The sequence below is a fragment of the Neopelma chrysocephalum genome, unplaced genomic scaffold (assembly GCF_003984885.1).
Source record: "Neopelma chrysocephalum unplaced genomic scaffold, ASM398488v2 Primary Assembly neopelma1_121, whole genome shotgun sequence".
Classification (NCBI taxonomy): domain Eukaryota; kingdom Metazoa; phylum Chordata; class Aves; order Passeriformes; family Pipridae; genus Neopelma; species Neopelma chrysocephalum.
This window is the reverse complement of record NW_020897783.1, coordinates 997,169-1,023,653: the sequence shown is the minus strand read 5'-3', so window position 1 is coordinate 1,023,653 and position 26,485 is coordinate 997,169. Positions and strand designations below refer to the sequence as shown.

Sequence of the window (26,485 nt, the reverse complement as noted above, 5' to 3'; positions counted from 1 at the left end):
GAGTATGCGCTTGTTATAACCCACTCAAAAAAAATAAAAAGGATTTTAAAAGAAAACAAATTCAAGTCAGTTTTAATTTTGACACTGATTGATGTTGAGATTTCTGACCAGTTTTATGTTGCACAGATTTTGAACAATATCCTCCTCTGATCTTCAGTGCTGTAGTTATAAATACTTGATAGCATTTTCATAAAAGGATCTTTTTACAATATGCTTAATGAGAGCTTCTGCTGCAGATATGCAAGTAAAAAGAAACCCAGCCTAATATGGTGATAGTCAGATACTCAATAAGTGGCATGTGTTCTCAAAAATGTCTGACAAAAAACTTTCAATTATTATACCTGTGCCTTTCACCGTCACTTTACTGTATCAATTATGCATGTAACATCTAAGTGAACAATGTTATGTTTAGTGATCATTTTAAAAATTCTCCAAACAGTAGCACGACAGCTGATATGACCACAAAACTATCATTCATCACCTGCCTGTAATGATGAACCTGTCACAAATTGGGAAGAAAAAACTGGGTTTTTTCTCTTGGCTTAAAAAACCTAACCCACAAAGTTATTTGTGATTATTAAACATTTGCTTTCCATTTCCACAGCCAGTTAGGGTTCACAAACATGAAAATCCATTATGGAATGGTACATAAAGTGTGACCGATTCTTGTTCAGTCAATTAGTGAGCGAAGTCTGAATTTGATGTTTATCTGATAATCTGCATCTTTAGTACAGATATCAGTAAAGGTGGCATTAACAAAGGATGGGGTTTAACTTCTTGGGAGCAACTGGTTCAACAAATTGTACTTTTGCTGATTATGCACTCACACAAAGCACGCAGCAGCCACTTTCCTGTTTGTAATAAAAATCTAATGACTATATATGGAAGAATATAAGCATGTGACAGAAAATAAAGTTAACACTAAAAATCACAATTTTAGAGCTTTGTTTCTATTCATGAAGCTTGTTATTAATGTAGGACTTTTCAAAAAAACACTGTGTGGTCTCTTTGTTTGTACTAAGACACACATTAAATATGGACATATTATTCTTCTGAGCACAATGCTATTTTTATTTTACAAGAATTACTTCTATGACTTCCTTACAGAAATTATCTCACACATCTGTATTCTGATTATGATATTTAGTACAAGGGTCATGAATAATAAAATTGCTAAATATGCTTATTGCCATCTATAAATAAAGGTTATCATACTCGAGATTTTGGGTTTGGAGTGGTGGAACAAGTAGGGTTAGTTACAAGACAATAGTGCTTTAATTTTACTATGAAAATAAATACTTAAATTTATAAATATTCAAATGATTTCCAAGGTGCAGTGAGCCTAAATTAATACTTGCAAAACGAATGCAACAGTACAACTGCAGAAGTTCACATTATCTCAGAAAGTTCACAGATCTGCCAGCAATGCATCCATAAATGTTAGAGTCCTCTTTCAGCACAGATCCCATTGTACTTCATGGTAAAACTCAGCTTAGGTCTGAGGGGGATGGAAAAGCAATTCTTCGTAATGACTATGAAAATGAGAAATGTTCTTCAGCTAACTGCAATTTTTTACAATTGGTATTTATCCACAGCTGTACTAGGGAGGGTCCCCTATTTTTCAGCTGATGTTGCCTGGCTGCAGCAGGAGCTTCCACACACGCTGCCTGCATGGCCTCACAGCCCAGCTGTGGCCAAATGTGCCTAAACAGGACTTCCCTTGAGGTTGTAGGGGCTGTGGCATGGACACACAGCAAAAGTGTCACAGCAAGGGGCAAAATGACTGCTGGAGTTAAAGAAGAAAATATAGATGGTTATTTTAAAACAAAACCTCACTAAGACATCATAACTGACAAAAAACAAGAAGAGAAAAAAAACCTGTTTCCTACCCAATGTCTTTCCATTGAGGGTGGCAGAGCAGTGGGACAGGCTGCCCAGGGAGGTCATGGAGTGTCCCTCTCTAGAGACATTCAAACCCACCTTGACAGGTTCCTGTGTCACCTTTTCTAGAGGACTCTGCCTTGGCAGGGGGGTTGGACTGGGTGATCTCCAGAGGTCCCTTCCAACCCTGACTATTCTGTGATTCTGTGACTCCATGATTCTGTCTCTGGCTTCCCTAATTCAATCTCATGAATTGGAAACAACGTCCAGCCAATAGTCATTCCATGTTTCTTGCACAAATTTTAGAATTAATATCTGTGATTTGTGTCACCTTTGAAGTGACGATGTAAAATATTTTAGCAGTTCAAAGTTGTTGTTGAGTTTTGTGAGTTTTAGTGGTGTTTTATAAAGACTCATTCTGATGTGTGTGGACAGATATGAGAGTAACTTCTTTACTTCTTTAAAATCTCTTCTAGAAAAGAATTTACACACTTCTTTAAGCTGTTGTACAGGATCTCAGAAAGTATGATCCTCACACATTGCCATGCACTAAGGACAGGTCCAGATGCCTGGTTGATGAACATTCTGCCCACCCCAAGCAGTGAGAGGAGCTGCATCCCCAGCCCTGCAGCCTCTCCTGCTGGGAGAGGAACTTGCCCAGCAAGCATCTGTGTCTCTGGGCACTCAGCTACATGTGTGGATGCTAACTCTGCTAATGGTGAGGTTGCAGCACAGTAATGAGAGGAACAATGTTTGTTTTGATCAGTTTGATAATTCATTTAAAAGTATTGTACCAGAGCCATGGAGACAGAAAGCCACGCCATTGTTACACGCTGGCACCGTCTCGTTATGTGAAGTAATTGAAACCTGTGGGAACAATATATGATTTAAAGCAGACAGTGAGGTTCTTTTCTTAAACAACAATAGCATTGTTTTTCCATGGTCCTGATCTTGTTCATGGGAGCAAACTTCTCTAGGAAAGCAGTTTGTGAAATTTTTGGTTGCTGATTTTTACTGACCAATATTGACTTTTCAGAAGGTTGCAGAATTGGACCCTCTTTCAATAAAAATGTCTTCAATGGGATGTTTACGATTTGCATATCTGCACACACACACAGACACACACACAAACGTGGGTCTCCAATGTTCCATGCATGTTTAAGATCAACAGCCCAACTGACAGTAAGAGATGTGCCCTGAATTACACTGTAGGGTGGGTGCATGTTTCTCTAGTGAGGCTTGACATTTGCTGGGATAGAGGGATACTGAAAACATTGCTCCCTGCTTTGTGTTAGGCTGATGTCCTAAAGCATCAAATAACAGTTGAAAAATCATAAGTGCATTTTAGTATCACACACCCCAGAAGTGCTCAGTAGGTACCGAGGAATTTCTTTGCCATAATTTAGAGGTTTGCAGATCAGATGAACAAATGACAACTGATCTTGATTTACTTGAAAAAATGAGTCATATCACTTATTATTAACTATTAAAGTAATTTAAACCCTTTTGAGAATAGATCTAACGCTGCAATGCTTTGAAGGTTTGATATGTCTTGTAATCCATAGATTATTAAAGTTAATTTCTCTGCTGAGATCCTACTTTCAGTAAAAAATGCATGCACACTAAAATGGTGTTGGTTTTTTTGTTTGTCTCCCTCTTTTTTATAACAAAGATGTACTTTAATTGGCTTTCTATTTATACTGCACTCAATGAAGGTATGGAGGCTGCAAGTGGGAGAAACCTTCCACAATTCTGGCTCGCAAAGCACACAGAAAAGCACACCATTCATCCACAAGTACACCCAAACCTTTCATTTGAGTTGGGTTGTGCTTGTGGGTGCGTGGAGTTCTTTTCTCTCTATTTGTTCTCCATGTATAATTTAGACTACATTTTGCTTTAGAGACCCTTAACGGATAAGGAAAAGAAGGCAATAACAATATGTTGATTTATATCACCGTGAAACATTTTTCCCCCATACTTCAAAGTAATTTTAATTGAATTTAATCCTCTTGACTTTCATTTACTTATAAATGAGTTTTAGTTGTAATGTTAGAATGAAACAGAATTTAGCAGTTAACAGGTTTTTAGTGTTTTTGATTATAGATTATTATATAATGTTTCTTGGGCTAGAAAATACTGAATGCTAAATACTGTCCCATATTAGATCATTTTAAAACCTTCCACTCTTCTACAAGTAGGAGATGGCATAACAATTTAGGTTAAAGTACAGTTCATTTAAAGAGGTAAAAATGTTTGAGGAAATGATTAAGAGTTCTGCAAATCATTTACCAGTTTATGTCCACAATCCAGAATATATCTAAGCAGAAAATTAAAAAACTAAAACAAACAAGAATCTCTTCCAAAGGAACTATGCCATGTATAATCCCATCAGTTGTGTGCTCTCATTTATCATTTTTTAGCTCTTCATTCATAGATCATAGGACACTAAGAGCCCAATTCATTAAAAATTGAATACTCTATTTAAGCTGGATGTTCTTATACTTGGAGAAAAAGCATGGAACCGTTTTTTTCTCTGAAAGTCACAATTTGCCATTCAATATACCCTTGTTTCTCTCAGCTTCTAACTGGACAGCACTCCTCAGTTAATTGCTACACAACTTTAGAGCTTCATAATTGAATGCGCAAAAGAAATTTCAAATGAAAAAAATGTCTGCTATGTTCTTTGAAAATTACAGAATAATTCCCACCTGCCTGTAACATGCACACACACATATACCCCCTTCTGCTGCCCCAGCTTTAAAACTCAGTTTAGCAGTCACAATATACTTGAACTCATCTTGAAGCCCATCAGTCAGCCCCCTTAATCAGTGACATTGTATTAACATTACTGGGTGCTGTATTTGCAATTCCTGCAGGATTTTCCAACCCCTGTTTGTGGAAGTCTCTCCTGCACATCTAGATCACTCGTTAGAAAACACATTGGTTCACAGAACAACTTCCAAGTCCCAAGCAGCCGTGACACAGCCTGGTACTCTCAGCAGCGTCGGCTTTGAAGACGACGCTTTGAAACAGGAAGTTTGGAAGCACCAGATGATCTAGTCTGCTAATGAATGAGATCATCATAATGAGGATCTAGTCTGCTAATGAATAAGCTGGGTGTGCAGGATGGGCAGGAGCAGCAAACAAGCGTTTTCTGGGTTTCTGAAGAGATGGGGATGTCTTTGAAGCATTTAGCAGGAGACTTTCCTTCTCTTTGGCAGAAACATGGTCAGATGTACACAGTACCTGTCATTTCAAAACATGCCTGCATTCCCTAAGGATGTTAGCTACCAATATTCAGCTTTATGCCTTACATAGTTACAAATCTAATTTGTAGCTAATTTCATGTTAGCACATCTATATATGCATTTCTTGCTTGGGTCTTCTGCCATCCATACCACTACACACAATCCTAAATTTGAAAAGTATACACTGACCTGTCTTCATTGGAGTAGAGAGCAGAGAGGTTCCTTGAGACAACTCAGGAAGTGCAAACCACCCCTCTCACAAAACATATTGCTTATGTACCAACTGTTTGTTTTTCTGACACAAAAATCACTTATTCAGTAAGTTGTTATTGAAATGTTTTTTGTGCTTATCAAGATAACACGGTAACTCCACTCATAATGTCTGAAACCCTCCTGCCTACCAGAGAATTTCAGAACTTTATTCGTGTGTACTCTGCAGACATAACACCTTTACTGACCCTGTTAATGCACCTACTGCCAGCTAAGCTTACACAGTATAAGGAGTTATGTTTTCCAGGGAAAAGCCCATTAAAGCCAAAAGAAATTGCCTGTCTGCATTTGCATCCACTGTTATGGAAGAGTACAAGATGGAAGACACAGACTAAAGGGAGATGCAGAAGTTATTAAATGTGTACATATAGCGAGCACCATGCTACGCTCTCAGTCCTGCAACCACTGCATCCTGCTATACAATAACATCCCATTTCCTATTCAAAGTAATCACTGATGAGGGCAAATCCTGAATTTTTAATGGTGGCTGCCGTAGGCAGCACAACACTCTAAATGAGAAAAAAATAAAAGGACTTGGTCCTAAGAGATATATCTGTCTATAGACTTTGCTTAAGAAAATTAAATGGGGCAAATAAAGTACTTAAACACAAAGTTTGCAGGAAATTCTGATTAAATGCCTTGTTCTAAATAGACAAGTGTGGATTGACTGAAGTTTTTCCTCAAAGGAACAATTTTCTATTCATTCCAAATGCTATGGAGTCACGAGTGTAAGTAGTTCTCTTCCATCAGCAGCAGCCACCTCTGTCTGATGGACAGACTCCTGGTTTCCTGCAGCAGGAGATGTCTGCGGGACAATCAGACACACAAAGGCAGACAGAATACAGTCTCCCTGTGAGTATGCCTCTTCAGAAGGTGAGAGAAAAGGAAAGCTCCCTGTAAGAGAGGGTTTCAAAGCTTTGCTGTCAGTATTTTTCCACTTCTCCTGGCTGATGTACAGTGGTGGCTCAGCCTGCTCGATGGCTGTTATGCCATAGCATGCCTCGGAACATACCCTAATCCTTTCAAGTACTGTCAGTACCAGCTATGGATTCAGCAAGTGCAAGATGGGTTAAAGGAACAAAGCAATCTGGTTTTCACTTATTTTTTTGTTCAAGTTTTTTCCTAGGAGTACACAAGAATTGGAAGTGGCCCCTTTTTCTTGTACATACAGATGCTCGTTTCTAATTACCACAGTTCAGGCTGTGACCTGAGAACTGAACTGCAGCAAGAGCTGCAATCTCATACTCTTGTTCTCCAAGGTTGTGCCACTGATTCTGGAAGTGGGAAAGGCACAGTTTAGCTTTTGTCAGACAGAGTGAGCAAAGTATTTCAAGCTTTATTTTACACAATCTACTGCTCCTCAATTTCCAGGGTCAATTCCAGAAGTTGGGTGTTACTGTAGGTCAAAACCAGAAATTATGACTGAAGAAATGTGTGATTCTCTGCACGGAAGGAAGAGGTGTTCAGGGAAGGCAGGTACCCACACTGGTGTGGATGCAGACACTTGAGGGAGCTAAGATAGCATCACTGCCTGCAACCCTGGGGAGAACCTGCCCCAAACAAAGTGTACTCCAGTTGGAAGAAGGGCTGTTTGCACCCTTTGGGAGGCACTGTGGCTCCCGGGATGCAGCCACCCCAAAAGGGCGTGGCTATGAGAGGTCATTCCCAATTTAGGGTGCCAGTGGACAGTGCAGGAGCGAAGCCTCCCGGGACACCCACCTGCCCACCGCCTCCTCCGGCAGCCGGTGGCTGCTGCGATAAAGCCTTTTAGCACTTCGTAAAGAGGCCCTTAGCAGGCCACAAAGTTTACTCATTTCCATATGAGCTGTAAACGGCAGGACGGGAAAGTCTGTGCTTTACAGAGAGGGAGGAGGAGAGGTTTCACACGCTTTTTCAGAAGGCCACAGATGAAAGGGGAGAGTGGGTCTCCCCGGCAGACACAGCCCTGCAGCGGGCTGGGAGGAGACAGGAGATGTGAAACCTGGCCAGCACCAAACTTCATCTGCAGCAAACCCCGTGAAGCAGATGATAAAACAGCTGACTTTACCTACATACAGAGATAGACTAGAATGACAATACCTGCTGCTTTCAATAATCTACTGATATACTCAGTTAATAAAATCATGAATACTAATTATTATTCATACAAATGAAGGAACCTCCACAAACACTGAGGCTAAAACATGTTGCAGAAAACACAATACAACTGACCCGAGAAAGGTTAGAATATCAGCAATTACAGACTGGTTAGACAAAACACCTTTATCCAGTGATTTATAATTTTTATGAATCAACCAAACCCACTACTAGTTGTGTGTTAAATGAGGTTAAGATTACTATTACCATGGAAAGTCAAAGAACTTCATTCAGTACTGTCTCAGCAGACAGAATATAGCTCAGAATATGAAAGCTGAGAAAGTCTGGTGAGGTACAATGCTATAGTAAAAATATAATTGAACTGTGGCTGGCAAAATCTCAATGCTAAATGGGATATCAGCACAATGCAGGAATATCAGCATATGGTATTCCATATTCTTGACCTATATAATAGTTGCCTGTTCTACAGCCCTTGATAGCCAGAGACCTCAGAATGGGTTTGTACTCTTTTACATCACCATAAACACAAAAACATTATAACTAAAATGTGAGAATGGCCTGCACCTGACTTTATCACGTGCTATGCTAATATACCATGTTAATGAGCTATACTAGGAATATTGAAAATACAATAGCATCTTAATGCGATATTGATAAAAGACTGACATTCTTGCTCATTCTGTCTCACTTGCAACAGTGCCTGGCAAATTATAGCTGCAGTTTCATGATCATAAACTTAGAGGAAACATGTTCAGGGTCTGTCAACAGTTGAAAATAGTATTCGCCATACATTTGTATCTATCTTCTTCATAAAATGTTTAATGCACTGTGTTTTGCAGCATAGTTTATATTGCATGTGACCAATATATGGAACTCTTTCCGTGTAAAGCGAGATCATGTAATAGCCATAGTAAACCAAATGTGCAATAATATTTATATACATCTGCTTTACATATAGGGTAGCAGCATGCACGTCCATACACACAAGATTCAGCCGTGTGTATATAGAGCAGTGCAACATTAACTCTTAAAAGGCTTGAAATAACTTTCTCTTTTGCTTTTGTTTGTGGAAATGGAGTTGGGTGAAGCTTGCAAGCCCCTCTCATGAGGAAAGTGGGATGGAGAGGCAACCAGTCTTTTAATGTTCCTACATCGAACACCCAAGTACTTCCCCTATTCTAACTCTATTATCATAGTATGAGCATGATAATATACTTATAAACATAGAGCCCATTTCAGTCATCAGTTTATCAAAGTCCTATTTGATTTACAAATAAAACACTATGAGAAATTATTCCATAAGATTAGGAAGCAAATTCAGCCTCTGTGTAATTCAACAGACTTTAAAGGATTGCTCTGGAGAAGAATTTGGTTCTCCCCATCTAATGTATTCAAGAAGGAGTTTCGAGAAAAAACGATTTTTTTTAACAAGAGTTTTACAGATGTCTGCTAAAACCTTAATAGAAGCTTTGAGCCAGAGACTCCTATAATTCAACCCCTGAACTTTTGAACAACAATTTTATTTAGAAAGTTGATTTATTCATAAGTAAATAAGATACAGTGTGGATGAAGTACAAGGGATCAGGAGGCAGTTATTAGATTTATAAGTACAAAAGCCTCACTGTTGCAGACAGTGGAGGCTCAGCAGTTACTGTACCTTTCAAAACTAATATGTAACCATATCTGTTTTAAAAGAGTGATTCATATTACTCCGAATGCATGAGAAACTCTTTCTCATCCCCACCACAGGAAACTTGAGTCTGATTTTAATGAGCTTCAATTGGAATGTGGCCTTTGAAAAGTAGTGCATTTGAAAAGATGGAACATTAAATTTTGTAATGATGTAAAACATCTTCAATTTTTGACAGGACAATGGTGCTTATTGTGCTTTATGGGCCCAGTGGTGATTCAAAGGTCACTTTGTATATGACTCCACAGACAGGGGCAGCAGTGAATGAAAATTAGGTTACATGTGATCAGCTTTATTATTAATCAGATGAAAATGGATTTTTAACATTTTTCTAATGAGCAACAGAGAAAGAAGAAAATACCATGAATAAAACTACAAGAGGGAACAGCAAGACCAAAATGCACAATGTGCATAACCAAACTAATGTGTATTAAATCTGAAATCCTTAAATACTGTCTCAAGAAATAAAATGCAGCTGCATATTTTTGTGTCATAAATATATAGAAAACTGCTGAAATACCTACTGTAATTTACTATCTCTGTCCTTTGTTTATAACTAACTAATGAACTGATTTCTTCGTACAGTATATTATAGCAGCACCAGATAGCAGTGCTATGGTTAAGGTTGTGTCAGTGTTTCCATTATAAATCCTGTTTTTCAGGGGTTTATAACTCAGCTGTGAAAATGCAGCCCAGGCTAAAACTTGGTGTACAAGGTCTCTGCCAGGAAGCACATTTATTTTACAAATTTCCCCCAAATGCCGCTTGGAATATTCTGGTATTATATGAACATAAAATATAGAAATACAGTAAAAGTTTACTAGTTTAGAACACTGCATTTGCTTAACTATAGAAATAGGTTTGATTTAAAAAAAATTAAAAAAAAAAGCCTGTCCTTTTATAAAATGACAGGCTAACACACCTTCGCTCTTGAAAGAACAAAAAATTAATATTTCTAAATCCTTCGAAAAATTGCTGCTAAGCAGAGTACTGTTTTTTCATGCCCTGGAATATTTTCATGCTAAATAAAACACAGTGCTACAGAATTAGATTGTTGAACATTTACCATGGGGTCCACAAGCTGCGAGTGAACTTGCATTAAACCTCACATTAATAAAGCGCTTGATCACAAGAAGCCTGTGTGTCTAGCTCTCTGTTTGGCTCAGCCAAATGCCATTTGGCTATCAAAGACCTGTTTTGATTAGCAACTAGTGCCAAGAAGCAGGGAGAGGAGTGGCTTGCAGAAACGAGAAACGCTTCTTTTCGCAGTTAATCACCCAAAGAGGAGCAGGAGAAAACACAGAATAGCTACAGCTCAGAAGCAAATCCAAAATCAGCCCCAGGGACAACAAAACCTACCACAGGTGCCCACCCTGCCAGTCACCAGGGCTGCCAAGCTCTGCTGTGGAAAGCTCACAACCAGAGATGGAGCTACCTGACCTAGAGCCCCCCAACTTCCAGCTTCGGAGGAACGTCGTCAATTAATGTGCCTCAAAGGAATCGTGGAGAAAGAATGTGATGGCCAAGTCCAAACAGCAAAAACCACTGGTCAGCACAAGGGATGGTGTTATAGGAGAGGCTGGCAGTATTTTCTATCTTTCAAACAGATTTACTGGGATATAATCGGGTGAGTGGAAGGGGGGCAGCAGACAGTGGGGTAAGGAGCACTGCACTCTCCCTGCCTGTTGCCTCACACAGCACACACTCCCAGGCTTGGCACAGGGGGAGTGGACATGTCCTCCTGTCCCATTTGTGCTGTCTGTGCCCAGCCTGACCCGAGGTTTTCAACACCAGCTTTTTCTGAGAGCCCCCCATGATTCCATCCAAGGATGCCTGCTACATCCCAAGCAGAGCTGCTATCCCCACCCACACAGCATTAGCACAGAGGAGATGCCATTCAACCTTTTTCATGCTGCTTCCTCTGTCCAAATCCTTATGTCTGCAGGTAAGCTGTAGCCCCAAGCTGAGGAGCAATGTCAGAGGCGCAGCAGAACTCATGCAGTGCTGAGTGTGAGCTGGTCCAAGCACAAAACCAGCATGCCACAAAAACCACTGCAGCACACCAGCCACTCTCGGGGCCCAAGGACCACAACCACAGCACCTCCAGGCACCACAGGGCAGCTCCCTCCCACAGCCACTCCTCTCTGATGAATGCCTGAACTGTAGGGAATAGTTTCTTGCAGAGCCTTCCTACATCCCTGTGCATCCACACAAGATCATCCACAGCCTTGGCCTAAGGCTGCTGAAACAAAACCGCTCAAGCTCCAGCACAGTCATCACAGATATTCCAGTCCCATCTGCCATGGGAAGTACATGAGAGAAAAATCACTGTGGCACATTCAGGACTGCTTATGTTAAACAATAACAAGGAGAGAAGTGTGTGAGAACAAATGTGCCGCAGCTCACACAGGGTCATGTGTCACCCCTCCAGAGCAGGGAGCAAGCAGGTCCTTCCCCAGCACCACGAGCCCGTGCGACACAGACAGATGCTCTGCTGCAGCTGTAGAGCCGCGCTGCCCACACGAAAAGCAGGTCCCCAGCAGAAGCAGGAACATTTGACCAACTGGTGGCTGAAGACACAGCAGTTGCCAACAAGAAAGACAGACCAAATGTTATTGACAGCAGAGGGCTGGAGGGGAAACCACGGAAATTCCCTGCGTCAAGGCTGCATGGCATAACATTAACCAATACAAAGCCAAGAGAGGGGCTGCACCAATCTAAAATACATATTCTGTTAAATAAGGATGCAAAATGGATCTTTAATTTCTCTCTGGATCAGTTTCTGATGAGTGTCTATTCCATTGGCAATGATGTCTGACTATCCCAGGCTGCAATATTAATGTATGTTTCTTTAAGAAAATACATAGCATTTGCAATGAAATATAGAGGACATGCCATAGTGTTTCTAATTATTAAGCTAAATAGCCATGTAAAATGAGTATAGCATATTGGCACCAATTCCTGCTGTACTGAGGCTCCTTTGTGAAATTAGTTAATTAGTATCCCCCCCATCCCAAACTTTGCTTGAATAAATTTGTGGTTAGCACAAGTATGAAGAATTTTGCTTTTCTTGGCTAATTTTTTCTCTCTTCCCCCTTTTTCAAAGGAAACTTCCCCGTCTATTGGGATAGCAGTGTTCGCTTTGGATAAAGATGACTGGCTGAAGAAGTCCCATTAGCAAAAATGAATTTTGTGTAGCAAAACAGCTGCCCATACCCTCCCTGAAAGTAATTGTCCATCACAGCATACGGGGAACCAACAGATTCTGCAGACTGTTATAAACTTGTTAATTCTTTAATAAATTTGCCACAAAAAATGTGTTAATTAAGCAGTAAAAACGCTTAGGAATTCTGTAAGAAAAAAAATCATATGGACTAGAAAAGTGCATGCTGAATGATACATAAAAAATACAGGGTTTTAACTCAATTTCTGAGACTTTTACAACAAAGTACAGAGAAAGACAGATTAAATTATGTTCTGACTGCATACACTGAATAAGCCCAAAGGGAACCTCTGTATATAGTTATCAGTGGCACTGAAATCTGCTTAGGAAAGCAACAAGTCTTTTGTTCTGTTGACAACAGTTATTACAATTAATTCATTTTGTGATTGGTATTTGCACTGAGTGACAAGGTGTTATTTTACCTCAGTAAAAGTTAAAATGGTAATACCTACATGTGAAATAACACTGAGTTTGCTATCACTCACTCAAGAAAAGAAAAGACTCCCTTCAGAAATGCCTGCTCAGCCACCACTCCTGCAAACCTGAAGCATCAGGCTTCTCCTGTTCTTATTTCCCCCAATTTGCTTTTTTTGCTCTTCTAAAAGTTTCTTTGGAAGGAAAAAAAAAAAGTTGTCTACTTTTTGCTGGGAGACATAACAAAGCATAAGTGAGCAGAACAAAGGGCCTCACTGCATCTGGGGTGAGATCCTGGCTGTAGATACAGGATCTGCAGATGCAGGCTACCTGCCCAGGGTGCCACTGCTGAGGGCAGGAGACACAGCATCCTCCAGGCTGAGTCCCACCAGCCCGACTGCAGCACAAGCTGGCACAGCCAGGGGTGGTTCCTGGGGTTGGGGAGGTGAGGGGGACATGATGACAGACTACCTCTTATCGGGGTAGGAGAGAGGCCAAAAACGAGCAGTGCCAGGGTGCTCTCCATGCCATGAGAGCCATGAGAAGGAGTGTTCTTTCTCCCCAAGACTGCAGTGCCCTGTGCTGGTGGGATGCTCTGTGACCCCCTCTGACAACAGTGGACTTGCTGCAGTCCTGCTCCTTGCAGGGACACACGAGGCATCAAGCCCCAAGCAGTCCCAGGTGGGATGAGGAGGGTCTGCTGTTGCCAGAGGCAGGGCAAGGTGCCAGGCAGATGCTGGTGCTGTGTGAGCCACGGAGCTCAAAGCAAAAGGTACGAGGCTTCGGGGCCACTTCCAATGCTTCTGAGACCTGCCCATCCCACGTGCCACAAGGAGGGATCTGTGCAGAGGCTGAGGGAAACCTGCAGAGCTGCACAGCACCACCAGGGAAGCTGAGACCCATTGCATGTACCAATCTCAGACCCCACACCTGGATCCAGCCCGTCTATGGAATACCTGTACATGTCAGCAGAGGGAGGGGGCCCCTCAGCAGACCCTCAGCTGCCCACTTTTAGCATAAGAAAAACAAAACAAGGAGCAAGGAGAGTTAGATAACATAAATTTTGCCTTTTGGAGCGGGATTCAGCAAACCAAGGAAAGTTTGCAGCACTAGCAAAAGGCAAATAACCCATTAGCTATGGATATTTCAGCACGTCTCTACTTTTATTATAAGTTAGCCTCTCTAAACCATTGACTTAACAGAGAATCATTATAAATCCCCATTTTGAATTTTTTTATTAGCAGTATTTATCACCTTCTCAAAATCAATCCTATATTTTTAAATTAAAACAAATGACTACTTGTACTGCAATCAATATGAGTACATTTCCCTTTTTTAAAAGGAGAAAAAAATGGAATACAAAGAAATGTCCTCCTTTGGCTGCATCAATCCAATTTCAATATAATTCAATATTTAATAAATATAATCCTCCATGTCTGTGCAGGGAAACATCATAAAAAATGCAAAAGGTTTCCTGGTCTCAAATAACTTGTATGAAACAAAGTGTTTCCTTATTCCTTCCATAAATACTGCAGTCTTAGTGTTTTGTTCTTCCTGCTTAACTGAGTTTGCTCTGATTATGTATGAAAGGTGGTTTACATATTTCATGATTAAAAATCCAAAATGCTACCTACCATCTCCAAAAAAAATTATCATTTTTATCTCTTTGTGTTTCTTTGACTTGTCACTTTTAAAAGGGAAAAAAAAAAAAGAAAAACCTTATATAATACCTAATTTGTACATCTGTGGTTTCCCTCTGACTTGTGTAGGCACCATATGTTTTTAATTATCATAATAGCCTTAAAGAACCTGTTCAGTGGGAAACACATATGATCCTTTTATTACTGGTTTGTAATTTAAACAGTTTTAACAGAAAAGGTCTGGCTATAAGGGACTGAGAAGCACAAAGGTCTAAAAACCCTGTTATTGACCTCTGAAAGCATGAGTTCAGATCCCACCCACCGAGGTGGGACCTGGCTCTCCCGCCTCTGACAGAGGTAATCAGTCGCATGTGAAACAGCTCTTCGGGACCTTAAAAGACATAATCTCCAATCTCAAATGACTCCACGTTTCAGTCAGCCCCCGACAAAATGAGACTGGGCTCTATAAACATTATCGGGCACCCGACCTGCGCTTTCTTCTGCCTGGCAAGAGCTCGCGGAGCGATGGTGCTGTAGGAGAAGCCCTGAGAATGCCAGAAGCCCAGAATTTCAGCAATTCTCATTAGTCATCGCCCTTTCAAATTCCCAGTTTTGTCCTTTATGCAAACGCAAGACTGGTGAGCACGCCAGTATCCCAGTCATTCCGAGGTAGGAATTAAATTTAACAAGTTCAATTCACTCCTGATTCTGGACATCTAAACACATAATCAGCCTGATAATGTTATTAATTACCATTCAAGTGACAACCTTTGACACTGGCATGCTCCCACACCCTCCCTACTCCAACAACTCAAACAGAAAATCATTGGCATGAAAACCCACAGTCTTATGAACCAAAATTGCAAATAACAGGCACTGAACATACAACGGGGAGCGAGCAAAATTCCCCTTTTCAGAGAGAAAGCAGAGGCTCACACAACTCAGTCACTTGACCCAATATGAAATTCTGCACATCTTCATCCCCAAACAGATAATTTTCACCCCAAACAAAGATCTGTGGGGAAAGACAGTGGGGAAGGGAGCCTGGCTAAAATTATACTGAGGCTGGAAGTCGTTACGGCTCCATCTCGGGAGATGGATGGTGTCCTCATTAGAACGAAGCTTTATTTAGATGGACAGACAGAATCCTTATTAGAACATTAGGCTGAAAAGTTTAAATGTCAGGAAATACAAAATTAGGATTCTGCAAATAAATGCTGACTTGGAGAAAAAAAACTTAGAGCTCCCTGTGCAGATCCCACTGGAGATACGTAGGAAAAATGCAATCACTCAGAAATGGCAATCTCCTGTGCCAATCTAACCCTTCAAAGGTTATTCTTGGAAAACTGTTTCACAAAAGCCAGAGGAGATCCCTCTTCTTGGGCAAAGTGGTTTCCACTTGTGATCTGACGCTATCAGCTCCATCCCTGGCAGCACACTGAGCCCAGAGGGAAGGGGGGAACTCAGGAGCTGCCACTTCCCACCACACATTTTAGGGTCCAGAGAAGGACATGCTGATGTTGGAATCCCATTTCCATCTGCACAGACCCCAAAACCTGTGAATCAGCCATTCTTTGCCCTTCCCTGTCTCATTTCCCACTCCCAGGCCCTCTGCTTTCTCCAGGGAAACTCAGGTATTTTGCAGTGATGGAAACACAGCTTAATTAACTTGCATACAAAAAAGATGGTCATTGTTTTCTGTTTTACCTGAAAGCTAATGGATCTTGGGATACCAGACGTGGATGCTCAAAATCCCCTCTGGAGCCTTTCTGATGATTTGTCGTCTCTCGGTTGCCTTTGGTGCACACGGATCTCTGCCGAGGTAATATGTGAGCTATTGCACACTAAAAGCAGATTTTTGAGAGAGGAAGCGCGTGCACACACATACACCCAACACCCACCCAGGCTCCCTCCACCCCCTCATCCTGCACCTTGCTCCAATGATCCAATCCTGAGGAGGATCTTCTCATCTCCCCGGCTTCCATGGGTCAGGTAGCAAAGGCAAGGCAGGATTTGCTCCTAAGAGAGCAGAGCTTTGCATGGAGTGATCCTTATCCCTCATCCCAGGGTCATGGGAAAGGGCTGTGGGTGCTGCTGTCCCCCATGCTTTGCTGGGACAGACCCAGACATGCTGGTGGAAGAGCCATCTCCATCAGCCTCCCCATGCTCCCTATTCTTTCCATATGCAGCAGTTCCCTCATGGCAGAGGGTCGCCCACCTGCACGTCTTGAGCCTGTCCCCTTGGCCAGGGTCTCGGTCTCCACACTGAACTTTCTAATTGGGGCAGAAGGGGATGTTTATGGAAATAGATTTTCTGCTGGAAAATGTAAGAAAAAAAAAAAAAATCTCGCATTTGATCTTCTAAATAAATAAAGATTTTTCTCTTTGTATATTTGGGGATTATTTTTTTTCCAGCATGAATCCAATGAAAATTTAGTTCTCCTTTCCCACAGCCTCACCCACAAATCATCAGGATGCAGTTTTCTGGTGAAAGAGAAGTGCTCAGTGTTTAGCTTAAAGCATGGGGAGAAAGGCAGGGACCATCCCGGCTGCAATCACACAACCAGAGGATGATCACTGAGCAGGCAAGCCCAACCCTCACACAGATAGGTTTGTGTACCTCTCACATCACCTGCTAAGCAAGTGACTCTGCCAGACCCCAGCAAAGGAGGGAGCCTTTGGAAAGACACACAGGATCCATCCGTCCATCTGCTGAACGGATGTCTGCCACCACCAAGTACAGTCAGCCCAGGGACCCTTCATGCTACAGGTCTCCAGCAAAGCATTTCCACCTGTCCTTTTCTTCTCCCATACATGTACGAACACAGTTCTACCTTAAGAGAAATCCCAGCTCTGGGCCTGAGAAAACTCTTTCTTTTTCTCTTTAAGGACCCTCCTTTCACAGTAAGGATCCTCCAAATTTCCAAAAAGTGGATAACAACAATACCACTGTGATCCCATCTGCACACAGCAATGGCACTGTAATGCATAGAGAATAAACCACCAAATTCCCACAGACAGCATCTGTCTTACTACAAACAATGGACCATTATCTTGTAAATAATTCTGATTAAGCTGCAGCATTTTCCCCAAACAAACAGTAGGGGAGCAGAGGGTGAGGATTTTTCTAGTGGGAGTGCCGGTTTTCTCCTTCCCCAGCACTGACACTCAGTTTTTTATTCAACTGATTGGCCCCATCCCCTCCCTGCTCTGTCCCCCATGGCTTGGTTTTCATCTTCTGACCTTATCCTGCTGTCAATCATTTTGGCAACTAAGGAGAGAGCCGACATGTTAATGGGATTCCCACCTCTATCCTTGGGGAAAGCTTTTCTGATTCATTTTTTTCTTTTTCACCCCAATGTACAGTTTTCCAATGATTAGTGAATACATCCCTGAACCCTCCCGTTATTAAACGGTTCTCATGTGGAGAAATCAGCCTCACCACTGGGTGTGTGTTGGTGCTGGTCAGAGTTTGGGGATGTCTGGTTGTGCTGGTGATGTGTCACAGTGCATTTAGCATCTGGATGAACCTGGCATGGCAGCAGACTTTGCTGGGCAAAAGCTGCCACCCTCTTCAGGCTCTCAGCAGGGAGAGCAGAGCCCACAGTGCCAGCAGTGGAGAGCAGGGCAGGGGGCTCTCCAGCCCCTGCCAGTGGGGCCCCAGCACCCCCAGGAGCACTGCACTCCTCTGCACTCCTGGCAGTTGAACCATCAACAGGTTTACCAGGATAATCTGAAAGGATTTCAGAGAAAACCAAGCACATCGACTGATACAGGGTTAGATGTGCAAAGGGAAACAAACAAGACACAATTAGGGCTAAGGCAGCCTTTCTCCTAAGGTCCCCAAACTGATCTATGTGGTGGCTGAGAACTGAGGAGAACCCCCAAAAAATCCTGAATTACATCTTTAACCTGTTCATCTCAATGCACGAACCTTTTCTTGTATGTCTCTCGATAAATGTCACAACTCTGTATGTCTGAAGTGTTGGTTTTCCTTCCCTTCATCCTCTTAACTTGCCTTGTTATACATGTGAGCTGTTTGGGAACAAACACACTTCCTGGCTTGAATAAAAAAATAAATAACATATCTAGGATGTGAACATTGAAAAGCAGGCAATAAAAATTTTAACTTTCAGTTGTGAACTGAAGTCAATGCCATTCAAAAAAAATCACAAACACCAGTTCTGCCACCAGACCAGCGAGTGTGAGCAGCAACACCAGGACCTGCTGAGCACCATGAGGACTGGTCACTGAGCATCACACTGACCCTGAAAGGGAGGGACAGACTGTGGGAGAGAGTGTGGCAGGACCTCAGTCTTGCCAAGGACCTGCTCACATGGGCACAGGACAGGAGGACCTGCAGGCTGGCAGTAGGCTGGGGAGTGAGCAGCTCACCAGACACATTGCTGAGCCCTCACCTGCACCATGGCCATCACCCATCAGCTCAACCCAGCTGGCACTCCACAGAGTCCTGAGACAGAAATTCATGGATTTGGTGAAAACACATTATGGCCAAAGCATGGCAAAGCTGCTGCAAAGAGCCCCAAGCACCAATCCTGGGTAGAGACAGGGGGGGCTAAGACAGGTTTTGGTGTTGGTTCAGGCTCACCCATGCTGCTGGGGCATGGGAGGGATGTACACACCCAGTGTGTATTTGCAATGTGTTTATTTTCATCAATAAATTTTTACAGCTTACCGGAGTTAGAGAAGGAAACATTTGTACACTGAGGACTTATATAATGTTCTTCATCTTCAAAGTGCTTTACAAACATTAATTAATTCATTTATCCTCACAGCACTCCTACCAGGGAGATAAGTACTATTATTTTCCATTTCATAATGGAGAATCCAAAGCGGAAAACTTATTTTTTTCCATGGTCAGTGAGTGAATCACAGGTAGACCGGCAGGAGGAGTGAGGATTGCCAGCTTCTAAATGGGATCCCACCCCTCCCCAAATCTTTTTTAAACAACTCATGTTCTGCCAGAGTCATGGCACATATCGGGATATGCCTTGGGTTTTTCCTTCAGTAAGAGATAATTAAGGAACAATTCCCTCTCTGATCCCCAGCATGGTATGCTATTTTCTACCCCACTGTTGCTCTGCAGCTGAACAATGGCTGTTCTATGCAGGGAATGGCGCTGCAGACGCCCCGGATCAGAGGAGATCGGCTTAAAGAAACTGGCTGGGCCTGCGTCTCTCTCCACGGACAATGGGGCGGGTGAGGCAGCTTGGGTGCAAATGCCTGACGTGGGGGGGGCTTCAAGAACACCTGTTTGTAAATGGCAATGCTCTGGGCAGGGGCCTCTGCTAGCTGAAGTCACTCACATCCAGCACACCTATCTAGAAGTTTCACGTAGTAGGAAAATTGCTGTGGTTTCCAGTATTTTGTCTCAGTTCTAAGCACAGTCTTTTCACACTGGCGTGGGAGGGATGCACAGTGCTCCTAGTTCACCTCTGTGGTGCTGCTGTTAATAAACCTCTTTCCTGTCTGCTCCTTGCCAGCAAACGTGTGGCTGCTCCAAATGGCAATAACAATTACTGTGAGCTTGGGAGGCTCGATTTCAAGGCATCTCAAAAAACAAAACTGTGAGTGGATCTTCCAAGGAAGTGTTCAGATCAAGGAATTTAAAGCAACACTGGGGATGACAAACTGGGAAAAAAAATTTATAATTTCTGAGAAAGACACCTGTTACAATCCTTGTTAGAGAAGATCTTGGCCATCCTGATTTTTTTCCCACTAATTTATGTTTTGACAATAATAAAAATGCATAAAGCCCAAACTTTCTAGGTAATTTCCTAGCTCAAAAAAGATACATTCATTAGCAAAGTATGCCATGGTTTATGCAGAAGACATGACCACGTCCTGCTGGGGAAAGGCCTGTACCTAGATGTTTCTTCAGAACAATCAGAACAATTGTTTAGTGATAAATGTTTTTTGCATATGACTCATCAACCCTTGAAAACAGGATTTCTTATATAATACAAGTGCTGACACAGCCTTCACTTCAGTAGTATGACTGCAGCTGTATAATTACAACTTTAGATTTGATGTTATGGACCTTAGGTTATGCCACTCAGACAAATGCTCCATTGTATTACGGAGATATTTTTTCCTTAGTCATATTGCCCACAGGACAATAAGGACTATATTCACAGCTCACTGCATAGAAGTTTAGGCATGTAACAGCCAGCGGTATTACACAAAATGAGATTATACCCTATGGGGGTTAAATGGATTCATAATTGCCACTTTTTGTCTTTTTTTTTCATTTTTGCTCCTAGTTGATACTTTTTTGGAAGTGCTCTCCAAATAAAAGGAAGAACAATCTCACACTGAGTCTGGATAAATGTTACAGTTGTCTCACAAATGCTGTATTATTTCTAGCCCTTCCAAAATAATATAATTGTCCTACTGCTGAACTACAGATTTTTCTCAGTATGACACAGAACACTAAAATGTCAGGTCCTGACTCATAGTGTTTTGGTGGAATAAATAAAAAGTACCAATATGCTATTCAGAACTGACAGCATTAATGAAGATGTGACACCAGGAGCCCTAGTCATGTTTTCCTTTGGCTCCCACTGTGTGCTCGGCGGTGCACCGAAAAATGGGCCACCTGTTATGGGCCCCATCCTGGAAACACTTACCACAGACCTGGGTGAGAGCACCGGGACTGGCACGGCTCGTTGCTCGTTATCCTACGCTGGCTTTGCCTCGGGAGAACCGCACATGGACTGAGGAGGGAGCCTAATCCCAGGGTGGTTATCACATGTTCTTTCCGTGAGAGTTCAGGGCTATCTGCAGGATCGAGGGCTGTGACTTCACGTAAGGCTGGGCAAGATTAACCAAGAGAGATCACTCCCAGGCTGTACGCTCCTGTATTTCTCTACTAGGATGGACGTTGAATCCCCATTGCTGACTAAGGCTGTATTTCCAGCTGTAGGGGCTGGACACAAGCATTTAGCTCACCCTGGCCAAGCACCTAGGCATTAATACTTACATACTTAATCCACCCACATTGCTCATTTTCAACCCAGTGGCAGCCACAAAAATTGCTGTTGGATTTTAATAGTGACAGAGGAGAAACAGGTCCACCATTCCCAAGACATTTTCTCTGCCAGTGGAAATAAGTCTAATGCCCCCCTTATATACCTGCCTAATCATACTTGGCACCATTCTAACACCTCAGAACATGGCATTTTTAATAAATAGCATTTACAAGGCCAACAAGAAGCTTTGCAGAGTTTGCCTCTCAAAGCATCAAGCAACTGTGGAATGCATGAGTGGTCTTTGGTCTACAAAGAGGTACAACAGTTTCTCAGAGAGTTTTTTTGAATGAATTAACAAAATGACTCAAAACTGCACTAATGGTTAACAGCTTTTTTTTATTAGCAACACTGAGATAAGTTATTGAAGCATTTTAGTATTGTTTTACATTCCATTCAGAAGTGACCTAACTTGTAACTCCATATACATTTAAAGATATAGTTTGACACTTATTCAGAAAGCAACAATTATTAAAACTTACATACCTTCATTACCAGGAAACCTTAATATATTTTCTAATTACTTCCAACAATACTCTATTCCAAAGCACATGATAACCCACTAGAAGTTTACACATTTCACTTCAATCACAGGTTTTAAATTGTGGATGTCAGAGTGCTGTTCATTGAATTTTACTGTCTTTCTTGGTTAATATTGGAAAACCTGGCACAATATATTAAGCTAGAAATATTGCTTAAAGAATATGAAAAAAGATAACTACAGTATTTTTTCCTGCTAAAGCATTACAAAATACAGGACCATTAAAAACTCAAATAGAAATGACAATAAATAACCTTAAAAATGTTAAGAGAATTTTCACTCATACTAAAGTCCATTCCCTAAGCTTGCCAAACACATAAATAACAGAACATATTCAGGACCTCTATTTTTGTACTATTATGATGGTTTGTTATATATTGTGGATGTATTGTGTATACATATATTAATGCTTACACTTAAGGTATATATTTTTTTCTTTGCTGAAACAATTAATAAGCCTCAGGTAATTATTTATCCCTGGCACTACAAGTATCTAGATGGGTGGGAGCAAACCTCAGAAATTCCAGATATGCAATACTGAGCATAACAAGATCATCTCTGCATAAAGATATCCTAAGTTCCTTAGATTACAAAGATGAATTTGGTTGTTTATTTCTGAAAGCCTGTAACATAAAATTATAATTGCTGTCAAATTAATTGTTTAAAATTGGCCTCATAATAGGTATTAATCGTACACTTAGGTTTGACTTACAAGAATGTCTAAATTGCTCGTGTTTATGAGTAGTTATAGGAAATACTATATCTCAGACACAAGAATGTATATTCCTGAACCAAAACACAAACCAGAGCATTGTCTCACTTTGGAAAGACCTGGAAACAACTCTATGCCTTGGCCTAATCCTAAATTATAATTTAAATTTGACCTGGATATGACAAAAAAAATAAGAATATATTGTTTAGGAGATGAAACTTAGAGTAAAATCATAGAGCTCTAAGCTTACATCATTATTTTGTCTCTGCAAAGAAAAGAAAAGCCTTTCTGTGCTAGGGATTTGCCTTGGTGCGGCTGGCCACTGATGTCTGAAATCAAGGCACATACCAAGGCCTCCTTTTGCAAACACAATCCCCCTTTCAGATCTGGTGCTGGGAGGGACTGAATGCCTCCAGTCTCACTGGGAATAGAAGGTACTCAGCACTTAGCTGTATCAGATATTTCAGGGGTTAATTTCCAGAAACATAAATGGAATGGGAATGTCACACCACAATATGAAAAATGGTAAGAACTTAAAGTTTTCAACAGTAAACAAAATGGTGATACCAAACTTATCACCTGACTGATTTCTGATACAACAAAATACAATCAAATTAAATTACATTAATATAAGCAATGAAATTTAAAGTCAAATAAACATAGGACCTGATTCTGCAATCCTTAGTCATGTAAGTAGTCCTACTCATCGAGAATGAGAGATGCAAGATTGGGCCCTTAGCTTCTGCTTAGGAAGTCAATGTTGATTCAGACAGTATCTTTTCTAGCCAAAAATATGCAGCAAAAGGAAAGTAACATAAACAAGGCTAAATGTCAACAGTGTTTGCAGACTTACAGACACCATCCATTTGTTTGTACTGAAATGACTAGCGAACCATTTGGCAAATACAATGCTATTCACAGACCAGCCCTTTTATCCAGCAACACAAACTTCACTGGATCACTGGCATTCCCAGTTAATTAAAAGAAGGAAGCAAGCCATATGAGTTTGGTTTGATATTGCCATGCAAATGGCACTGCGACATCCAGAAGTGTGTCTGAAACCCGGGCGGGGGCCGAGGTGCTGATCTCCCGTTCAGCAGAACAGTTCGTACTCTAAAGGCAGGCCTTGGACCTCCTAACTGAAACTAAGAAACCTCTTCAAAAGCACGATAATGGGGTAAAGAAAAGTCTGCTGTAAAACTTCCATATCATTTCATTCTGCCTTGAAGGAAAAGAATATTCTGGTTACTCCTCCAACTGCAGATCAGTACAAAGAGTTACTTAAATGCATTTCACACTTTAAATGGGCAGGAGTACTACAATTTGCTGCAGTAGAATGACCTTCCATTGCCTTGTAGATGTCCTAGAGCTTCAATATATCAGGCCTTTTGCTTCTTAACACAGATTTTATAATTTAAAAGAGCTGCAATAAGGATTCAAGTGAAGCCACCACAAACAATTAAAAATCTTTTCCTGTGTTTCACATGTTGGTGGTAGTTCTGAAGGGGTTAGCATTATGATCTTTTTGGTTTTGACACCTGTGGCAATAAGCAATTTACAACAACTAAATTCACTATTTAAACATTGGGGTAGAGCACTATAATTATGTGACAATAAAGCTGTAATAATCTGCCACAATCGATCTTCCCCTTGCCCAGCCCTCTTGTCTGCGCTGCAGTTCCACATTTAGAAGGTATTTCAGAAAGTTACAATGCTGAACATTTTAATAATTCTGTGCAATGCTGAACACTTTCTGCTGCAAAGGCAACTGAAAGTGCTCAGACCTTTGCAGGATCAGAACTCCAAAGCTGCTCCTATGCATCAGAGGGGCCCTGCCCTGTTTTCATACAGTGAAAGAAGTGATAATAGGGTGGAGCCTGTGCAGGAGAAAACAGCACTAATTGCAGAGGAAAGCAAGCATGAATTGAAGCAAATTAGATTTACAGAGACAACATGGAACTAATACTTTTGGACATCGTTAAGTGTGGGTTCAATAGCACTAACCCATTAAGCAGCCAGCTAACGCCCAGGACTATCTCTGGCCAATAGTTCCGGAGCCCACCAGCTCTTCCTTGAAAGCCTGAGTACTTCTCAAGGAGAAAATGCAAGTAGGGAAACTTTACCATCGTAGTGACAAAGCAGAAAAATTTAAAGGGGAGGAGAGAGAAAGGAAAGGGTCTTGTCATAAAGGGTCTTGTGCAAAAAAAACACGTAAATTAATGACTTGGAACAGGAGGTAGAACATGATTGCGATACAACTGTGTAATATGTGGGAAATCAAGCAGAAAAAAAGATGAGTATAAATAGAAAGGAAAACAGATCTTCCAAAACTTAAACACAAAGTAGGTCTAGAACTTCCAAGTTTAACTTCTCAAATCAGCAAGGGCTGTGAAAGCAGAGTAGACAGGTGTTCAAGACAGCTACCGAGCCATCACCTGGATATCCCATCCACGGTGGGCTACTGGCTGCCAAGCAGCAAGGAGAGGCATGGCATCTCCTTAGAAACTGTGTGGTAGCAAAGATTAACAAGATCACCTCCTAGGTATAGTCACTTGAGACTCCAAAACCAGGCACAGTTCAGGAGTAACTTTAGAATCATTAATGCTCTTTTTTTCTTTCTTTCTGTTCATTCCTATTCTGCTACGTAAGGAGAAATATTACAAAAATTTGTGATTCTTCTCAGTAGCATTTTGACATGAAAATTTCTTTATTATGCAGTAATTATGGTTCTTTCCTAATTGTGTCTTTCATTCCTACAGCCTGAAGCGTAATAGGAGCATAAATGAATTATGTGTACATCATCAATCTCTCTCATTCAACATGTAGGGAAACTGAGGACTGCTTCCCTATGTGTGGTGACTTTCCAAAACAACAACGTAAGTTAATTTCCCCCAGAAATTAAACCCTCTTTGCACCAAGATTTGTACTTAAGAACTAACCCACTATCTTAAGGTAAAATCTGCCATCTAAAAACGATCCACATGGATCACTGAAAATCCCAGCTTGTTTTTAGGCAGCCAGAAATTTAACTCAATTAGCGTGGCCAGTCAAGAGATGCAATCTCAGCTCACTGAAGCCAAAATATTTTATTTCAATTTTATTTCCTCTGTATTCCGACTGTCTGAATGTGCAAGGACTTCTACCAAATGTATCAGTGTTCTCTCTTGAGATGTCAACAACATGCACTTCACTGGCTGTAGAAGGAATGGCAAATGCACGGAGTCTCCCCAAATACAAAGGAACATAAGAATCATGCCCTGGAATTGGATGCTGGAGGTGGGTCTCAAGTTTTCTGATCTGCCAGGCAGTAGAGGGGACAAAGGGACCATGACTTTGGTCATGAGCTTTGTGCAGAAGAGAAGGAAGGCTAATAAATGAACAGGGTGCTCCCGATCGCTAATCGGCAAGCGCAGAACCATCAGGTGAGATTCCCTGCACTAACATGCACAGATGGAGTGTGGTTTCACAGTATAAAATGTCACTGAGAAAATGAAAACTCCCCAAAAACACTACTTTCACGTGGGTGGTGTCCAAGCCAACCAAACAAAAAAAGAACTAGTGACATGGGGCTTGTTTATACTCATCCACTTTTGCTGTGAGATATTGAGAAAAATGAAATAATGCATTTAAGTGGTCAACCTTAATACTTATATCCTGCAAACACTCAATAGAATGTCAGCAAAGAATTTTGAAAAAGCTATTTTTGGAGGGGGGAGAAAG

The 26,485-nt window shown here is 41.3% G+C and overlaps 1 protein-coding gene across 7 annotated transcripts in view; it reads right to left on the bottom strand.

The window, feature by feature from the left end:
- ZNF536 (zinc finger protein 536) overlaps positions 1–26,485 on the bottom strand; it is a 345,809-nt gene that overhangs the window by 90,329 nt on the left and 228,995 nt on the right. The window contains exon 8 of one of the 7 annotated variants that reach the window (XM_027697635.1): positions 21,832–23,987. The exons of 5 other annotated variants lie outside the window; for them this stretch is intronic. In XM_027697635.1, the coding sequence (XP_027553436.1) occupies positions 23,974–23,987 (14 nt within the window). In that variant the 3' untranslated portion in view covers positions 21,832–23,973. Of the gene's footprint in view, positions 1–21,831; positions 23,988–26,485 lie in introns of those variants that run through there. One more of the 7 variants, XM_027697636.1, reaches the window with a different exon arrangement.